The sequence below is a fragment of the Nasonia vitripennis genome, chromosome 3, assembly GCF_009193385.2.
Source record: "Nasonia vitripennis strain AsymCx chromosome 3, Nvit_psr_1.1, whole genome shotgun sequence".
Classification (NCBI taxonomy): Eukaryota; Metazoa; Arthropoda; class Insecta; order Hymenoptera; family Pteromalidae; genus Nasonia; species Nasonia vitripennis.
Window position 1 is genome coordinate 10,815,471 of NC_045759.1, and position 19,122 is coordinate 10,834,592.

The following is a 19,122-nucleotide window of genomic DNA, read 5'->3' on the forward strand; positions in this document are numbered from 1 at the left end:
TTCGTATAATTAATGGGTAGTAATGAGCGGTCGTATACGACAAGTATGTTCCTGGAGAAACTCGGTTATGAAAACTGCCAGCGCACAGATTTATGTCATCGGTGTCTGATCGTTCTCGTCTGTTACTACTTGGAAATTAGAAGAAGAAGAAGAAGAAGAAGAAGAAGAGGCCGGTTTTGTTGTGCTACCCCGAATTCGACGGAACTGCGGGAAAATTTCTCGTTATCGTTACAGAAATCGACGCGTAACAGAGGCGTCGAGAGAGAACCATGCACAAGGCGAAAACGGATGCTCTGCTCTTATTTTCTTCAGCTATATTTCATAATACATTTGCGGCGACGAAGGCTGCCGCTGCAGTTGTTTCGAGATCAGAATGCCGAGCCTTCGCGTTTTATTAATAAAGCAATTATACCGGATGAAAAAGTCTGCAACTACGAAACTACCATAGTTGCATACTTACATATTTATCAGGATCATTTTTTATTCGCCGATGCAGTGGTCGTACAATTTGCTCTTCGCTTAACCGATCGATGGATGCTCGCTCGAGGAATCCTGATACGTTTTGCATCGTGGCTTCGATGAAATATTTTTTAGAAAATGCGAGCGCTTCTCAAGGCGAGCCTGCGTTTTATGCAGTGCCTTGAGGTCTTTGGAATATTGAAATTTTCTCGGAGATGCGGATTTTTTCAGGTTTCTATGTGAATGATAGTATTTTTTTCAACAAAACTGCGAACAATAAATTCAATATATTTAGAAAGAATGCATTTCCGCGAGAAGTATGCGCGCGACTAACGATAAACGACTTTCCGCGCGCGGTAGCTATTGCAGTGTTTGTATTAATAGTCTGCTTACGATTACTGCTTTATCTGATTTGCCCGCTGCACTAGATCATGACTCTGCAGTTTACTGCAGTGCACTGTAGGATGTGTATCAGCGTATGAATATTCTGCTGATCATAATACGACTTTAAAAAAAACCGACTTATGCCTAACGCATATGATTTTAAATTCGAAGGAATCGAAAGCTAGCAAAGCTTATGTTAACGACTTGACTTTATTATTATACGGAAGGGAAGTTTTATAGTCTCTGCATTCGTTCTAATGTTGCATTATTATTTTTTGAGAATATCGAAATTTACCAGTAAATAGATCATTGCATAAATAGTCTGCTTTACGACAGTCCCCGACTTCCTTATACCATTTTAATTGTAGAAACAGCACGTTGTCAATGACAATATCCAACACCCATGGCAGCCATTATCCTCCAGCACCATTATCGCTCTCGTAAACCGCATTCTGCATTGAGAAAAAGGCCGAGAGCACAATTAGGCATAACTATACGAACGAGCCTATGTTTGCATACACAGGCTCAGTACCTACTTTAACGGCGACCTCATCGAATCGACCTACAACAGAGAAGCGTCCAGCCCAGCGCGTGCAAAAAAATCACCTTACAATCACCATAATAAAGCTCCTCGGCACTCACGACGGCGGCGTCTATTCGCGGGAACGAATTTTCCCGCGTGATTCTCCTCTTTTCCATAAATTTCCAGGGTATATCCATGCATAATGATTCCGACCTCGTCGTTCCTTGCACCTAGCCGATACAGATCACTCGAGGCCGCGGTGTACAGCGATGATCGATCCGCGCTTATGCAGATGTGCTTTTGTACCCATCGTGCACACACGTAAACAGACACGCGTATAGCAGGTGGCTGCAACCGAGTGCACCGGAGGCTCGTCTCTCTTCTCTCTCTCTCTCTCTCTCTCTCTCTCTCTCTCTCTCTCTCTCGCGAGCGAATTACCCCGCCCTGGAGCCTTCGCCGCGTCTAATGACACCTGCACTGGCGTGGAAGGGGCAAGAGTTTTTTCCCTCCATTGTCAACCACCCGGAGAGGAGAGTCTCTAGCATCGCGTGTTTTTTTTTTGTGTCGCTGCGGTTTCTACGCTAGATGCAAAACGACGACGCCCGCGATTCTAGGGTATATAAGCCTGCGACTCGATGCTTCGGACAGTCAGTCTACTGTACTGCTCTCTGTGTGTTCTAGTGAAGTCCTAGATCAGCTTTGAAGATGTTCAAGTTGGTAAGTGCGAGCTGATTCACGGACGCGTCCAGGATTGAGCGAGCTTGCGCGCTTCCTAAGCTTTGCGGTATCGGCGAGTCGGTCGGGCTGTGTGTGAGCTTCGAGAGTGTGATTTTTTTTTAACGATTTCGCAAAGTTTTTTAATATTTTTTTATCATCTCGGAGTTACTTTTAGTAAAATCAATTCTTCCCATAGAAAGAAACAAATATTTTGAGCGTGAGATCACATTTCGAACTTTTTTGAATTTAAATATATCGAACACCTTTTTCTTCTTTCATAAATTAAAACTTTTTTCTCAACGCGATCCAATTACAAACTAGTCTTGACACTTGAAAGAATATCTCAATAAATTCAAAAGTCATTTATAGTTGTGAGTAAAAAATCAATCTTCCCACGCATCAGACAAGACTCGCACACGAGTCTGTGGTAACACGCCTCGCACCTTCGGCGAAATATTAAAAATCGATTCGAAGTAAATTCCTGACCGACTACGCGAGCGGCCTCATAACGAGAGCGCGCAAGCATACCCACCTAAGCACAGTCGACACTGCAACGAGCGCCTGGTGTGTTTACAGCTCGTCCTTCTCGCCTTGGTGGCCTATGCCTCGGCCGGCGGTCTCTACTCGAGCCTCGGCTCCTACGGCTACGGCAGCGGCTACGGATACGGTTACGGTCTGGGAGGATATGGCCTGGGACACGGAGGCTCCATCGTCAGCTACGCGCCGACTTATGCTACCAGCTACGCGAACACCTACAGGCCATGGAGTGTAAGTATTATATTTTTGAAAGACGACATTTTTATCAAAAAAGTTCATCAAAAGAGTTTTTCAAGCGTACGCGAGTATAACGCGTAGCAGTGCGTGCAGCGTATATTTATATTAATGAGCGGTAACGAAAGCCAGCGCTCATTTGTTAGGGTCCTAAAATGAAGGCCATTCCTTTGTGTACACATCGGTGTCAGTCATTACGTTCACGTGCCATTGGCCAGAGCCGCGTTTGCGCAACGCCGTATTCAACCGATTCCTCCTTCTCTCTCTCTCTCTCTCTCTCTCTCTCTCTCTCTCTCTCTCTCTCTCCCGGGAAACCGATGAAAAATTGCCATAGTCCATCGCTTCTCCTCTTAAAAATGATGATTTCTTCATTTCAGCCGGTCTACTACGGAAGCTACCCGTCCGCGAAGCGCATCCTTTACTCCAACCCCCTGAATAAGCTGGCCTACAACTACCCAACCTACCTGGGCGGCTACGCGGCCTCCTACTCGCCCTACAGCAGCTACTACAAGTACGGCGGATACGGTCTGAACGACTACGACTACGGTCTCGGCCACGGTTACGGCGGATACAGCGGATACGGTGGATACGGTCTCGGCGGCTACGGCGGATACGGTCTCGGCTACAACAGCTACTACAACTCCCTCGGGGGCGTCAGCGCCTACGGACACAACATCTACAACCACTACAACTAAGAGCCTGCCGGACTCGGGGAGGACGAGTACTTAATCACACACCAAAAATCAACGAGTCAACATCGATCGATTGCTTTACCATGTCTATGTATACACAGTGCGCGAACGGCAGTGGCGAGGCCCGAGTTTCGAAACGGGTACCTCAGACTTTTTTTTTATAACTGAAATTTTTTTACTTATATTTATATACTTTATTCGACGTTTCGATGACGGGCGACGGGTTCGCGCGCGTGAGCGCGTTTCTACCAGTATTTCTCGAGAGAGATCGACGATTATGGGCTTTTCTGTACACTCTATACCTTGTATATTCCGCAACTCGAATCCTTCGTTTCCGGACACTTTTACGAATCCGAGACCCGCACTTATACATCAAGGTCCTCTCGGTCTCTCTATATCTATACACTCACACACGCGTTTACTTTTCCTAACGGCGGAAAACTCGATTCTCTACTTGTGATCGCGCTGTACACCGTCGACTCGGATGTAAATTTTTGTTTAATTTCATGTCGAGTCGGAGATCCGTGTACTCGAGGAGATGCTGCTAATGAGTTTGGAGAGATCGGAACTCGGTGTTAACAGTGTCGCCTCGACGCTGCAATTTTTTTCTTTTGTATTCGAGCTTGTAAAAATGTCGCGGAAATCTGTCCTGATGCATGTATTATATACGAAAAAAAACATACATAAATAAAATTGTATTTTATTAATTTGCTGAGTGTTTGTTTCTTGTGCTGGTCTATCCACGGAATCATTCCCGTTGATGAGTAATCGCGTGGTAACGAGAAATTTTTCACTGACCATTCTTGCGTATTTTCTCAGTTATTAAAATGCAGTATAATTACGGGCCATTAAAAGGCACTGGACCGTAAGCGAGGAAACACCCATGTTTTCCCAGATATAAATTACGTATCAAGAATAGAGCAACGTTTATCCTTGCTTTGTCTTCCTCGATCTTTTTTATTCATACTTTATCGCGCACTTTTTTTTCACGCTTTTATTCTGTTGTTTTCAGCCAATGAAAGCCGACCTTTGTTCCGGTTATCTGCGTCTTACTATTGTTGGCTTCAATTTGTTTGCACATTATACGAGTCGTTCAACTCATTCTCACAGGGATTATGATTTTTCTACGAAAAACGATTGGCGAGAAAAGTTTTCTCAAGTCATCAATTAATTTCGCGCTCATTATGCCGATGGAGCAACCTGTAGTCGAAACGAAAAGATACTTGTTATCGACATCACGAGATGCAAATGTAAACAGACGGATACAGGTCATAAAAGTTTCTCGAACGACCGTCGCGATAACGCTTACAATAATATACTTACAAAATTCAAAAACTCATTTACCAAGTCTCCGCTTTCATCTCGAATTAAAACTTCATTTACTCGACTCCATTATACGACGAAATCGCCGAATATCAATTCTGCGACAAAGGGGTCCTTTCGTCGTCGAGACGAGCCCATCGTCCGATCAAAGGAGCAAAAGAGATCGAGCCTTCGCTCGTGAAAAATAAAATAACGAGCGAATAACCTCTCGATATATCGCGAGGCTGCGGGAGCAAGAGTAGATCAAGGCTGAGGCGCTGCCGATCTCGCTGTGAAATCTGCGCGTAGGTACTCGGTTCCCTTCGCGAACTCGTTTTTCGATGACGCGCGCGAGCGACCGGCAGCTCCGCGGCGGCGTTTAATGACCTCTTGTGCGCGCGCGCGAGCACATCGCAGCTGTAGCACTTACTCGCCCGGTGATGCATTGCGCTGCTCGCGCGACTTTAATGTGGAAATGTGCTGCTGCTGCTGATGGCGGAGAGCGTGAAACTGACCTATATTCCCGATGCTTTTCGGCGATGCTTTTCTTTTTGAGTTATTACGTGGCGAGGTGTGCTGATGTGACTCCTTTTGATGCGAGCGATGGGTCATTGTTGGACGTCGGCACGGCGTCGTTGCGTAAGGCAGGGCGGGAGAAAGACTTCGCGATGATTCGGGTTTATTTGGCGAGAGCTTTAATTTAATCGTGTGCTGCTCTTGTTTGCGTTTTCGGTAGCACTCGGCATTGTTTCGGTAATATTTCACCGAGTATAGGTTCATTGTATACGCTGCAGGCCCGCGGCTATGTGAATTCGGCTGACTGCTATTTATTCTGAACAGCCATTTAGAGCAGACCAAAGTAATTGATCACCTCTACGAGCGTCGTGTATTATAACGAGTGGCATATTTTTATCTGGGAATTCATCCGAGTGCATTGACCCAAAAATTCGCTGGTAAGCGTTAATAGGTCCAATGTTATACAACATCGAAAAGGCTGTAATCGCAATTTTGGAAAGAAATTATGCGAATTCTGGTGCCAACTGTGTGACACAACGTACAGGTTGCAGACAGGACAACGTGTCATTATCATACAGAGCATGTAAGTTCGCGATTTGAAAACAGTAGCTTAGAAACTCGAACGAAATTCAGTTATGCAAAACAGTCGCGTTGCGAACAATGCCGACCCTGACTATCGTTATATTTCTCTCTGCACCCAGACGATGGATACATATTTTTATATTACATCATGGTATATTATGAGAAGCTACAAAAATTTGGCCAAGACTTGATTTTTGTAGGTGATCATTTTCAATAGCGACGATAAAAGAAGAAAAATAATCCAAAAGTGTACGCGATACATCGAATTTACAGATGTACTTTGTTCGAACGATATTAGAAGGTCAAGCCGGTGTTATAACTCTTATTTAACGTGCTCGCAAGGCATTATATAATTATGGCCTCTTGTTTGATGGAAACTATCAGATTAGCCGGGTGATACATAATTGCTCCTGTCAAAGTTAAACCTAATCAAAGAGAAAGTGAGGTTCTCTTCAAGGTTCATTCTTACCCACTTCGCATACTGGTCCGTTCAGAGTTGATTGATCTAATGTTTGGGCATATTCATATTATAATGTATTCACGCGACCGAGCTCGTATTTCTTATTTGCTGCGAATGACAATGAATTTTGATGAAAAACTTCTTTTGAATACTTCGCATGTCTAGACATTATTATTAGCCATACCCATAATCGAGATTATACTGTCTAATCGAAATGCTTATCATTCGTATTCGCGATTGTTCTGAGAATTAGTAGAAGTTGTTGTTCCGTTCTTTATTTTCGCCGAAAATGAATACGCAATAGCCTAAACAAATTGGATGCTTTACCTTGTAAAGTATACGGCTTGTAATGGACGGAATCAATCAAGTGAAATCGTTATGTGGCGCTTAGAGCATTACATCACGCGTTTAGAGCTTCTACAGAATGAGCGAGGCAATTAGTAAATCTCAGACTGATTGCGCATTACAGGCGCTTTTCTTATGAGCTTCTTTTGTTATCGACGAGTAGTTGACTATGAATTCATTTTCTTTCTTCTACGATTTAGCTACAATCGATGCTGTACCATGGAGAAACGTAAAAATAAAATTTTGCATCCACAAATTACCAATAAAATTGCACAAAAACTACTCTATATGGAAAAAATATTCATTACCAAGTTCAATTTCGTCTATTCTCGTGGTTTTTTGACGTGCGTATCAATCGCGCAAAAATGAATTCTCGAGAATATTAGCATTCAAAAAGTTAATTTGGCGCGAGCTCACCCGCCCTTTTCGCCTCGCCTTCTGGGAAAAAAAGTCGGCCGATGGATCTCGCTATCGCGCAATGCTCTCAAGGCCATCGCGCTTGTGTTCACCAAAAATCCAGATTGGCAGACGTAGGTCACGAAATGTTTGCGAAGCATCTTTCCTTTTTTTTCTTCGTCTCGAATCTGGTCACCGCCAGCTGAGTGCTCGCTTGCATGTGTGTACGAGAGAGTAAGAGAGAGAGAGCGAGAGTGAGGACTTGGTACATTGGGTGTCTTGATGTATGAGGCCAAATTTCGGGTCGGCCGAGACGTATATAAACTCGTCGGGCAGCTCGATCCAGCATCATTCGCTTCTCAGACCCAAAAGTCGTAGCGTCTTCTTCGAAGGTAAGATTTCCTGGAGATCGTTGTTAGCAATAGTCGTAGTGAACATAAGCCGTTTTTTTAAATTAAAAAATTGTCGAAAGATCAAGTCGTGAACTTATTACACGTTGCAATTTAACATTATACCAACAATTCTTTTTAATTTCAGCCCAACCCTCAAAACAGCCAACCAATCACCATGAACTCCTTCGTAGTCTTCGCCTGCCTGATCGCCTGCGCCTACGGTGCGCCCGGACACATCGCAGTGGCCCCAGCAGTGGTAGCCGCCCCAGTGGTCCACGCTGCCCCGATAGCCGTACACCCAGTGGCCACCAGCTACCACAACACCTACCGTGCACCGGTTGTCAAGGCCCTTCCCGTCGTCCACGCCGCCCCGGTCGTCGCCACCCACACCGTCGTCAAGACCGCCCCGATCGTCCACGCCGCCCCAGTGGTTCACGCTGCCCCAGTCGTCGCCCACGCCCCGGTTGCCGTAGCCCACGCTGCCATCCCCGTTGCCGCCACCAGCTACGCGCACACCTACGGATACAAGACGGCCGTGTCTCATCATGCCCCAGCTCTCATCAAGACTGCCCCCGTCCTCGTGCACTAAGGATGTTGTTAACAATGTGATGTTTTGCGCCGAGAAGATCTGGCCCGGCGTGCCGTCCTATTAATTTATTATCAATAGACAGATTTTTTATTATGATAAGCTTATACAATAAACCTCATGTTTACCGTACACCTTTTGTTTGTTTATTACAATGTCCCGTGTCACTTGTCGACAAACAGAAAAAAATTCAGTTTTTCCAATTAAATTGTCATTAAAATTTCATTGATTCAATGACGTTAAATCGGGAAAAATAAATTTGAATAAAATGAGAAAATATCAGAAATATTCTACTCAATTTTTAAAGATCATTCCGACGTTTTAATAAAGACTTCAGCGCGCACGAGCGAACTTCATGAATCGCAAAAAATAAAGCCTGTATAGTTACGACACATATATACGATTTCAAAATATAATTGACCTGTCATGGCCGAGAGACAGCAATTGAATAATCAGCTAAATTGAATTTAAGTGAAGTTCTTTGACACGAGAGAGAAAGAGCCATGTTGATAGCTGGTAAAAGGATTCGAGAGACCAAATGGTAATGAAGACGCGCAACGATAATGAGATCGGTTTTCAATGATGCTACGCACTGTGTACTCATTCGGAGATTGAACTGCTCTCTCCACGTGTTGCAAGGCAAACCGGTTCATACTTTTTGTCTCGTATTCAAATCTGACGACCTTTTGATGGTCTGGTAAAAAATGATTGTGCGCGTGCTTGAATGATTGATTGCTAATCTACAATACCGACTATAATTATTATATGCATATAGGCATAACGAAGGCTTATGGAAAAAAATGCAGCGTGATAATTTACAAAATGCTGCTCATTTATTTGATGATTAATGTGTAGACATAATTAACAATGGTTGCAAATCTCAATATAACTATTAGAGCGTCAAAAACCTTAAAGCTAGAGTGACTCCAGTGCAGCCAAACAAAGTGGTTGTCAGCGAAAAACCGTCTCGCGTTCGGATGTTCTTCTCCGCCGTTTTTTTTTTCTCGTCACCTTCTTATCCATATGTGAGTCCATAGAAAGCCGGTGCAGCGTAAGCAGAGTGAGCCGAGTAGCCGGAATAGGGCGAAGCTACCACCGGTACCGATCCGTAAGATCCGTAGCTGATGGCGGGTCTGTATCCAGCTGAGTAGGCCAGAGGCGCGCTGTAGGTTCCCACGTATCCTGGTTGCGCTGAGGCGACGGCCAGGAGAGCTGCCAGGGCGACGAACACGTACTTGAACATGACGAGGATCGGTATACTGATCGGTAGACGATGCTTAGAAGCGAACTGTATCTTAGAAGGAACTTCCCGACTCTTTTATACAGATCGACTATGTGCGTCTTTTCGGATCTATTGTCCCTTTTTTCGACAAACAGTATACACCCAAGCTGTTTACGCACTTTTTGTATAGGGAAGTACGTGATGAATAGGAGCTGAAAGCCGACGTTATCTAGTGTGTAACATCGGGAGCCAGCTCGCCTCTTTTTTCTCTCTCGCTAGAAGTATAAACAAGCCGAGCGAGATAGTTATTGGAAATTATAGGCGACGTCCTTGCCATCGGAAGTTTTCGTGGGTACATTGTCTTCCGACTCGTGCGGCGTTTTTTGTCCTTTATCGAGATTTGAGGCGCGTCTGAGACGCCGCACGTGCGCAACAGGTAGCGGAGATACAATGGTGAACTGCGCAAAAAGTTTTCCTACGTGTAAGGAGTTTCCGAGGCTTTTTTTCTCTACCGAGGGTACAAATATATCGGGCTGCGAGTAGGAGTTTTCTGGTAGTTCGCGATCGACGGGGCTATGTGAGATGTAACCGCGTCTTCCTCAGTGCCGATAATCGCCTCGTGGAGAGTGAGTAAGAACCGCGATTTACTTGGATCTAAGCGTCGCGTGAGATCGAGATGAACAGCGCGATAAGACTACTTAGCGCTAGTTTTGTCACGCCCGGAGTTTTGGTAACGTGATGAATGTAAGTGCTGGGAACCTAAACGAGTTCACGCGACTAATTTACATCAGGCCGCGCGCTCGCCAAGAATTTTCACGAAATTGAATTTAATTATGTTAATTCACCGGCCAGACACTTACGAATTCCACTGTACGGATATCGCTCTCTTTAAAATTAGAACATTCGCTGTACATTCATACAGTTTTCTGAAAACAATAACGAGCTTCGAGATTCCTTCGAACGCCAAGCTCTCTCTCTCTCTCTCTCTCTCTCTCTCTATATATATATATATATATATATATATCACTCTCTCTCTCTGTTGTATACGTGAAACATCGCGGAATTGCATAACACATTTGACAATCTTCACCGCGCGTTCACATAACGACGCGCGTAAAAGAAGAAAAAGAAAAACGAGATCAACTGCTCCTTAAAGCCGAGTGCGCCTATAAGACTTTCACTTTTTAGCGCCGAGCCAGGGATATTACTTCAATTTTACGCCTGCGCGCGGCTGATAAAACAAAAATGTTTATCCCCGCGCGCGCGCGCGTCTCGTCGGCGCCGAGGAAAAAGAACAAGCAGTACATCTCGCACAAAGAGCGCCGTATAAATCTCATTAAGCTACAAAAAGAATCGACAATGCTGCGTCCTTTCATCTCGTGCATTACGAGCAATAAAGCCCGGCGTTTGCGCGCAGCCTTGGGCCCGCCGAAAGCCGCGGGCCCGATAAAATCAGATTCAAACACGCGGCGCGCGGACACGCACAGCGAGAATACGACAAGTGACCTTTACACGTCAGCCGGCTCATTTTTACGAATATGCCTATGCGCACGCTCCTCCGGATAGTCCTCTAATAATAATCCGTTCGCCTTGTACCACTTGTACCAAACATTTCGGGTATATAAGTCCGGTCCCGGGCCGGTCCCAGCATTAGTCGCTTCCACAGTAGTCGAAGAGTCAACGAGAAATCATCATGTTCAAGTTGGTGATCCTCGCCGCGTGCCTCGCCGCCGCCAACGCCGGAATCGCCGCCCCCCTGGCCTACAGCGCCCCGCTGGCCTACTCCAGCTCGAGCCTGATCAAGGGCCCGGCTCTGCCCTTAGCCTATAGCAGCTACGCCGCACCAGCCCTCGTCAAGCCCGTCCCTCTGGCTTACTCCAGCTACGCCGCTGCCCCAGCTCTGACCTACGCCGCACCGGCTCCCATCGTCAAGTCGGCCCACCTCGCCTACGCCGGCCACGCCACTCCCCTGGCCTACTCTGCCCACCCAGCTCCTCTGGCCTACAGCAGCTACGCCGCACCGGCTCTCTACAAGACCTACTCTGCACCAGCCTGGTAAATCATGGCTTTCTGGATTGGGAGACAATTGAGGCTACGCCGTCGACTTTTCGCGTTTTGAGCACCTCAAAGCGCGGTATGGATGATGGGATTCACCCTGTACATTACACTTCGCAACCATAGTTAATTTTTCGATGATTTCTACCTGTCTCGTCTACTGTGATTCACACATGCAATAAACTAGTTTTTAATTCAGAAATTATTTTTTATGTTTACTAATTCTACCAAATTCACCCGAATCCCGATATCCTGTTTACCTGTTTATTCATATCTGTAGATGTACGCTTTAAGTTTAAAAGATTAGGATACACAAGTGAAAAGAAGTTTCTGAATTTGATAAATAGTATAATAATCAGAGCGAAAAATCGCTCCAAAAAATTCTATGCCCTTTTCAATAAATAATCTATACAATTATTGTTATCCATTTTCATTGACGATACTAAAATCAATAGAGTAGGAAACGCGTGTGTTCCTGTAATGCTATTACGGAAATATCAATCGCATTTCCCACGCTTATTATATTAAAAACTAGTTATTCTCATTTGAACAATTAAATTTTTACAACGTCGTCTCCTGGAGTTTTACGGAAAATAACGACATATTTCGTCGAGACTCATTGATTGGGGATTTTTGAGGTCACTGAATACGAGTAAAGTGACGATAATGGCTTTCTAGGTACCTGGTGTCAAGGCTAATATCAACATCGTCTCCTGGGATTATCTTAAGTATAGCACCATATCCATGCTCAGTGGCCCCAGAAATCCGTGAGTAACGTATTTCACTTAATTACTATTAAATTCCCACAAAACTCCAGAAGATGATGTTGATACAATTCACCCTGAGCACTAGGTACCTCAAGGAGCGTTGATGTCACGATATTCGTGTTCTGCGATCGCAAAAACTCCCGAGTGACGAGTTTCGACTAATTATATTTCAAATTCTCACAAAACTCCAGGAGACGACGTGATACTGTCCACCCTGGGCACCAGGTACCTAGGAGAGCGTAGCCGTCACGATATTCGTGTCCTACGACCGCAAAAACCCCCGAGTAGCAAAACTGGACTTATTTCCATAAATATTTATGAAGTTCTTAGTTATTGTCTCTTTCGCTGCACTTTATATAGGTTATGATCGCATTCGACGCGCATATTAACTCATTATAAGCTTAAAATTGGTTGAAAATTGGGTTATTCTTAACGAAAGAAATAAGGTTATTCTTACTAAGCAAGCCAACGCCTAAGCTAATTCTTCTACCAGGGTGCACACGATATGAACGAAATTACGTATGCATCGATATCGATGGAATCGGTGATTAACGAAAAATATTAAAATAACTTTATGAATAAAATGTTAAATATTAATAATATTAATTAACTGGATATTGATCTCATAAATATAAAATGCGAAGATACCGCATGCGGAGATGTCTGATTAGTGTCCGGGTATATCTACTTATCGCGAATTATATTAGTGCCATCATTTTTATATCGCAAGAACGTGTTAGCATTCAAAGACTAATTAAATGACATTTAATGCAAAAAAAATAAAAAATAAAATTAGAACAATCTGATTTTAATGTTATTTTGTGAAATATTTAATACAGTTGCGAGACTAATCGAAATGTGCATTTCTGCCTTGAGACATTTCTGTTTATAGGTGCCCCTGATAGTTTTTGGAGATGTAATTCTTCATCAGATTTTCGTCTTGCAAAAGCACATTTGAAAGAAACTTATAGCATTGGATGATTAGTAATGCACAAAAGAGAGTATGACAGAATCAAGATTTCACATAAGAGCTTGCGTTGTACAGCCAAGAATACGAGTACTCTAGTTTTCTGGAATCTATGTTGGTGCTTTTGAGGCATACATGAATCCGTAGGAACACATTTTGAATTGTGCTGGTATTTTTTTAGAATCTTAAAAGCGATTTTCTTCAATTTTTTTAAGAGTAAATGATATAATAGGGAAAAATACAAAGACGAGAATAAATTATGAAATAAAGTAATATTTATTGCGCAAATCATGATCAGGGTCGATGAGACAGTCATAAAACAGCAGAAATTCTAGTGTCACAGATGGGAAGTATAATGTACAAAATGAATCCATCGCCTGCTGAGCTAGCTCAGAGCGCTAGTGGTCAATGGAATGGTTTGGTCGGCATTGTGGTGCGGTCGGTGTCCAGGAGCTTCTTACCAAGCTGGGGCAGAGTAAGCCAGAGGAGCCTTAACGACGACTGGTGCAGCGTAGCTCGAGTAGGCCAGAGGAGCTGGGTGAGCAGAGTAGGCCAGGGAGGAGTGCTGAGCAGCATAGGCCAGATGAGCTTGATGAGCAGAGTAGGCTACGGGGGCGCCTACAGCTGGGGCGACTACAGCTGGGGCGGTGTAGCTGGAGTAAGCCAAAGCTGGGGCAGCAGTCTTGACGACGGCTGGAGCAGCATAGCTGGAGTAGGCCAGAGCTGGGGCAGCGGTCTTGACGACGGCTGGAGCAGAGTAGGCGTAAGCTGGGGCAGCGTAGCTACTGTAGGCCACAGGAGCAGACTTGACGATGCTCGAGCTGGAGTATGCCACTGGGGCGCTGTAGCTGGAGTAGGCCACGGGTGCGCTGTAGCTGGACACCACTGGGGCGCCGATGAGATTTCCGGCGTTGGCGGCGGCGAGGCACGCGGCGAGGATCACGAACTTGTACATGGTGATTGTTTGCTTGACTGTTCTCTTCGACTGTGCAAGAAAGAGTGATATGCTGGATCGATTGGGGTCTGGATCTTATATATAGGTGGATCGGCTAGCGAAATAGCGAAATATTCGGTACAAGGCGAGCGGATTAGTAGAGAGAGAGAGAGAGAGAGAGAGAGAGAGAGAGAGAGAGAGAGAGAGAGAGAGAGAGAGAGAGAGAGAGAGAGAGAGAGAGAGGAGAGAGAGAGAGCGAGAGAGAGTATTTGCGTGTCAATTAACTCGACGAGACGTACGCCTGGAAAGATCGTATCTTGGTAAAAGCGAAGGTGCTTTGGGATTCGTCGCCGTAGAATACAAGAGAATTGTATAATATGTGGGGTATTCATATTTATGCATAGAGTTCGACGTATCTATTTGCATTGGAAAGTGAACTTATATTATATTTTTGTATCTGGAGTTGTCTTGAGTAATCGTTTCGAATGATTTTGAGCTCCAAATATTCGTGATTTTACAAGATTAACAAAAGTACATCCTTCGGACAATTGTCAAGTTTACGTAAAATATGAGATCGCTAGGTACTAAAGTTTTTATTTTTATTCCAAACTATTTTCAAAATCAACAGTAAATTATAATAATATCATCCGACAGAAAATTTGAATAAGTAATTTGACGTTGCAATCAAAAGCACTCTGTCATATATCCGAATAAACAGAAATTAGACTAAGTAGCATAGATAATATGGATTTATCCCTCCAATAAGAAAATAATCGCCATTCGCGAATACGTACTTCTGTAACCTTAAATCTGTAACCTTGCTGAATCATCGTACATCATAAGCTTGACGTGGATAGTTCTTTAGGCCTAATTGGGTCACCTTGATGCTGCTTGAATTTCCTTCACTTTTCTCCTATATAAGAGCCGGGGCTCGACCGAGCTAGCATATCATTCTTTCTTGCACAGTCGAAGAGAACAGTCAAGCAAACAATCACCATGTACAAGTTCGTGATCCTCGCCGCGTGCCTCGCCGCCGCCAACGCCGGAAACCTCATCGGCGCCCCAGTGGTGTCCAGCTACAGCGCACCCGTGGCCTACTCCAGCTCGAGCATCGTCAAGTCTGCCCCCGTGGCCTACAGCAGCTACGCCGCACCGGCCCTCGCCTACTCTGCACCAGCCTACGCCAGCTACGCTGCCCCAGCCTACACCAGCTATGCTGCACCAGCCGTCGTCAAGACCGCCGCCCCAGCTCTCGCTTACTCCAGCTATGCTGCTCCAGCCTACACCAGCTACGCTGCACCAGCTGTCGTGAAGACCGCTGCCCCAGCTCTGGCTTACTCCAACTATGCTGCACCAGCTCTGGCCTACTCGAGCTATGCTGCCCCAGCCGTCGTCAAGGCTCCTCTGGCTTACTCTGCCCCAGCCTGGTAAGAGGCTCCCGCTGGACACCAATTTTTACCGAAAATCCACGAGGCTGCACTACTCCATCGACTCGCACTAGCCTAAATTTTATTAAAGGATTGCGTGACTGTGATCAACAACTGCAATAAATTATTTTTAGTTCCATAAATTATTTCGATTTGCTATATTTTTTTCCAAATTCCTCCTTTCCTTTGTTACTTTGAAGATATTCTGCAAGTTATTATTTACTGAGACGTTTCTATGAAATGCCTTAATTTGCTGCATACAAAAAAAGTTAATTCTATCGAAACGTTTGCTGAAATACAAGCTGATATACTGGATTCAAAATACTTCATGAATCGTATGTATCGAAATTTCGTAAATCGAAGATTCGTGAATGCAATGGTATATTGTGCAACTAGGGGCAGTAGTCATAGTCATAGTCATAGTTAGGCGGAGGTGAACTACGGCGGCCCCTGCACGGGGACGTGTCGCTCAATAAGTTACTTTATAAACCCTTGTTTATAACTTCGGCAACTCGGCAAATTGATGCAAAACTGTTTGTCCTTAGCGCCTCTAACCCCAACATAGGAACCCCCCCCACTCCCTCTGTCTCGTCCCCGCGAAAGCTGGGCATTCACACAGCAGGTGTGAGGTGGTCTCCTCTTCGTACTCGCACCACCTGCAGCTCCCAGAGTTGCTTAGTCCCAAGTTCCACAGGTGGCGTCCTACCCTCCAATGTCCCGTCAGCCAGCCAACGGCCAGCCTCAGCCTGCTCCTGCTTAGGCCCCTAATGGTCCGCAGCCACTCCTCTGGTGGGCCGTCGCCCATCAGAGCCCTAGCCTGTCTTAACCCTATGGCGTTAGTCCATTTATCGCTTAGTTGCGAATTGAGTCAGTTCTTGATTGCTCTGTTAACCTCGCAGGTAGGAACGGCGACTGCGCACCTTCTTGCTCGAATGCCGTCCGCGCCGATGGGGGCAGTAACAGCCGCTAGCACTATTTTCACCGGCTATTACCATGGACTAGTTTCTTACACCTTTCATACAATGCCAAAATTTTCCCGGTATAGCTGTACAATAATTCATTGGCAACATAAATATAAAATGTTCGCTTCTCGAGGTTCTCTGTAGCGTCAAATCACATATTTTGATTAATTTTGGTTTCTTTTTCCGCAATGATTGCGTTTTTGTATCAGATTCTGTCTTACTCTTTTTGTATGTCCTTTGTCATTATAAAGTAACTTTCTTATGTTCGTAATGTTTTTCTTTTTTTTTAAATTAAATATTCTTTATTCCTGTATAGACTTTACATCTATTTACGTGTGTGTTCGTAATGTTTATTAACATCATAATTAGTTTGTCCCTTATTAGAGCAAGTATAATAAAATAGAAAAATACAAGAGACGAGTGTATATAGATATATTTATTACATGTAAAGGTGATTGGTTTCCTCTTTGTAGAGAAAGAGGAATAATATAAAGTTTCGATTAATATCTAAACGCAACTATTATTGCACTAATGAGGCAAGATTCCTATGGACATACGAACTACGTATCTCAAATTAAATATGGTTCTTTGTGAGTTACAGTAATTCAACATTTTAATTAATCAAATATAACTTAAATGTAATTTAAATCTCACTCTATCAATTCTATGATTAGCTGCTCATTTTCGCGCTTGATCTCTGCTCACGTTGGAATTCCTAACCAGAGAATGCGAAAATTATATTTAATTTAATGCGATTGTAAGTATCAAATAAATAGGTAAGCAATCGTGCATTTTTACTAAAGAGCTACTTGTGTTGGCCATACATAAAAATAAGTATGAATAGTAAATTATGCAACTAGGGGGGGAGTAAGCTACTTAAAAGGAGGGTGAAAATGTCGCTCGAGCTAGAAATTATCCTGCCCCTCTTTGTTATACATTAGACTTTTTTTGACAAGTGCATTTTGAGTCGTAATGCTTAATTTGATCACAATATTTGTGAACATTTTTTAGCAGCGGACGAAAATAGACATTTCCTGTCTAATAGGAAGGGAATCATTTAGATGTACACAAATTGGCCTCATTCATTCACACTCTAACGATGATTTGAGCACTTATGATGATTTAAGCCTGCGGCGTAAAAAACTCAATTTTTCTCCTTAGTTGTATAATATACTACTGATTGTCTACGAAAACATTTCGTATAATTCAAGGGACAAGAAAAGGAGCAATATGAAAAAAAAAGAGTAAATCGAAATAATTTATGGAACAAAAAATAATTTATTGCAGTTGTTGATCACAGTCGACGAGACAGAGAAAATAGTAGCAGGAACTATATATAGAAGACGAGAAGGGAGGTGCAATCATCGTTCACGTAATCCTTTAATAAAATTTAGGCTAGTGCGAGTCGATGGAGTAGTGCAGCCTCGTGGATTTTCGGTAAAAATTGGTGTCCAGCGGGAGCCTCTTACCAGGCTGGGGCAGAGTAAGCCAGAGGAGCCTTGACGACGGCTGGGGCAGCATAGCTCGAGTAGGCCAGAGCCGGAGCAGCGTGAGCAGAGTAGGCCAGAGCTGGGGCAGCGTAGCTGGAGTAAGCCAGAGCTGGGCCGGCGGCCTTCACGACGGCTGGGGCAGCGTAGCTGGCGTAAGCTGGGGCAGCGTAGCTAGCGTAAGCTGGGGCAGCGTAGCTAGCGTAAGCCGGGGCGGCGTAGCTGCTGTAGGCCACGGGGGCAGACTTGACGATGCTCGAGCTGGAGTAGGCCACGGGTGCGCTGTAGCTGGACACCACTGGGGCGCCGATGAGGTTTCCGGCGTTGGCGGCGGCGAGGCACGCGGCGAGGATCACGAACTTGTACATGGTGATTGTTTGCTTGACTGTTCTCTTCGACTGTGCAAGAAAGAGTGATATGCTAGCTCGGTCGAGCCCCGGCTCTTATATAGGAGAAAAGTGAACGAAATTCGTTCGGTACAAGGTGAGGCAATTATGTCTTCGAAAAAGATCCCCGCCCAGTGGACGAATTCGAAGGGGATTAAAGGTCGCTCGTTTCGCACAAGATGGTGACGGCGGTGAACGCCGCACTAGAGACATACGTACGTATGTATACCTATGTAGAAACGTGCGAAGATCAAATTGCGCGGTGAATTATTGCTTGCTTTTTGGAGAGGTTCATTGCTTCAGGCTAAAGGACACATAATGCGTATAAACGCATTTTATGGATGTTCATAAATCTGGCTGAGGGACATTTATTGTGCAATTTATACGCGAAATTGGTATCAATCGTACATTTATGGTTCCCTTAAATTACTTTTTATTTTGTTGAAATGCTAATTTTTATATTCATGCACTATTATATTCTCTAATGCAATTTCAGTAAAATATCTCATTTATTAAAAACTGTTAAATAATTAGTAGATTTTTTACCTAATCCTGCAGGACCTTGGATGTAATATAGATATGCAACTCCAAATCTAAAACTGCGTGACTTTTAGCTGCACGAGGTGAAGAATAATGCGAAAAATTGTCCTATGAATTTGTATATTTTATTAATAATAACTCTTGTCATTTAGAATAAGGTTTGTATCACATCTTATTTGTGAAGATTTGAAAACCCGGGGAAAGTATGCATCTACTAGAAATAGTATTTGGGATCTTCAAGATATACCCT

General features: G+C 44.1%; 5 protein-coding genes across 5 annotated transcripts; 3 read left to right on the forward strand and 2 right to left on the reverse strand.

Annotated features, from left to right (window-relative positions):
* The first annotated feature begins 1,993 nt into the window (after nucleotides 1-1,993).
* Nucleotides 1,994-4,255, forward strand: LOC100114322 (shematrin-like protein 2). Its single transcript, XM_001602399.5, has 3 exons — nucleotides 1,994-2,083; nucleotides 2,660-2,851; nucleotides 3,232-4,255. Exons 1-3 carry the CDS (start codon nucleotides 2,072-2,074, stop codon nucleotides 3,547-3,549), a joined length of 522 nt encoding a protein of 173 aa, XP_001602449.1. The 5' UTR covers nucleotides 1,994-2,071; the 3' UTR covers nucleotides 3,550-4,255.
* Nucleotides 4,256-7,690: 3,435 nt separating this feature from the next.
* Nucleotides 7,691-8,241, forward strand: LOC116416759 (cuticle protein 38-like). The gene has a single exon (XM_031926253.2). It carries the CDS (start codon nucleotides 7,715-7,717, stop codon nucleotides 8,126-8,128), a length of 414 nt encoding a protein of 137 aa, XP_031782113.1. The 5' UTR covers nucleotides 7,691-7,714; the 3' UTR covers nucleotides 8,129-8,241.
* An 899-nt stretch (nucleotides 8,242-9,140) lies between these two features.
* Nucleotides 9,141-9,368, reverse strand: LOC116416771. The gene has a single exon (XM_031926339.1). The coding sequence runs from the start codon at nucleotides 9,366-9,368 to the stop codon at nucleotides 9,141-9,143; it is 228 nt and encodes a 75-aa protein (XP_031782199.1).
* A 1,672-nt stretch (nucleotides 9,369-11,040) lies between these two features.
* Nucleotides 11,041-11,604, forward strand: LOC103317627 (cuticle protein 16.5). The gene has a single exon (XM_032598720.1). It carries the CDS (start codon nucleotides 11,041-11,043, stop codon nucleotides 11,404-11,406), a length of 366 nt encoding a protein of 121 aa, XP_032454611.1. The 3' UTR covers nucleotides 11,407-11,604.
* Nucleotides 11,605-13,593: 1,989 nt separating this feature from the next.
* Nucleotides 13,594-18,648, reverse strand: LOC100678477 (cuticle protein 16.5-like). Its single transcript, XM_016984629.3, has 2 exons — nucleotides 17,958-18,648; nucleotides 13,594-13,920 (listed from the first exon to the last, which is right to left on the reverse strand). The coding sequence occupies exons 1-2, from the start codon at nucleotides 18,312-18,314 to the stop codon at nucleotides 13,594-13,596; spliced, it is 684 nt and encodes a 227-aa protein (XP_016840118.2). The 5' UTR covers nucleotides 18,315-18,648.
* Between the last annotated feature and the right edge of the window lie 474 nt (nucleotides 18,649-19,122).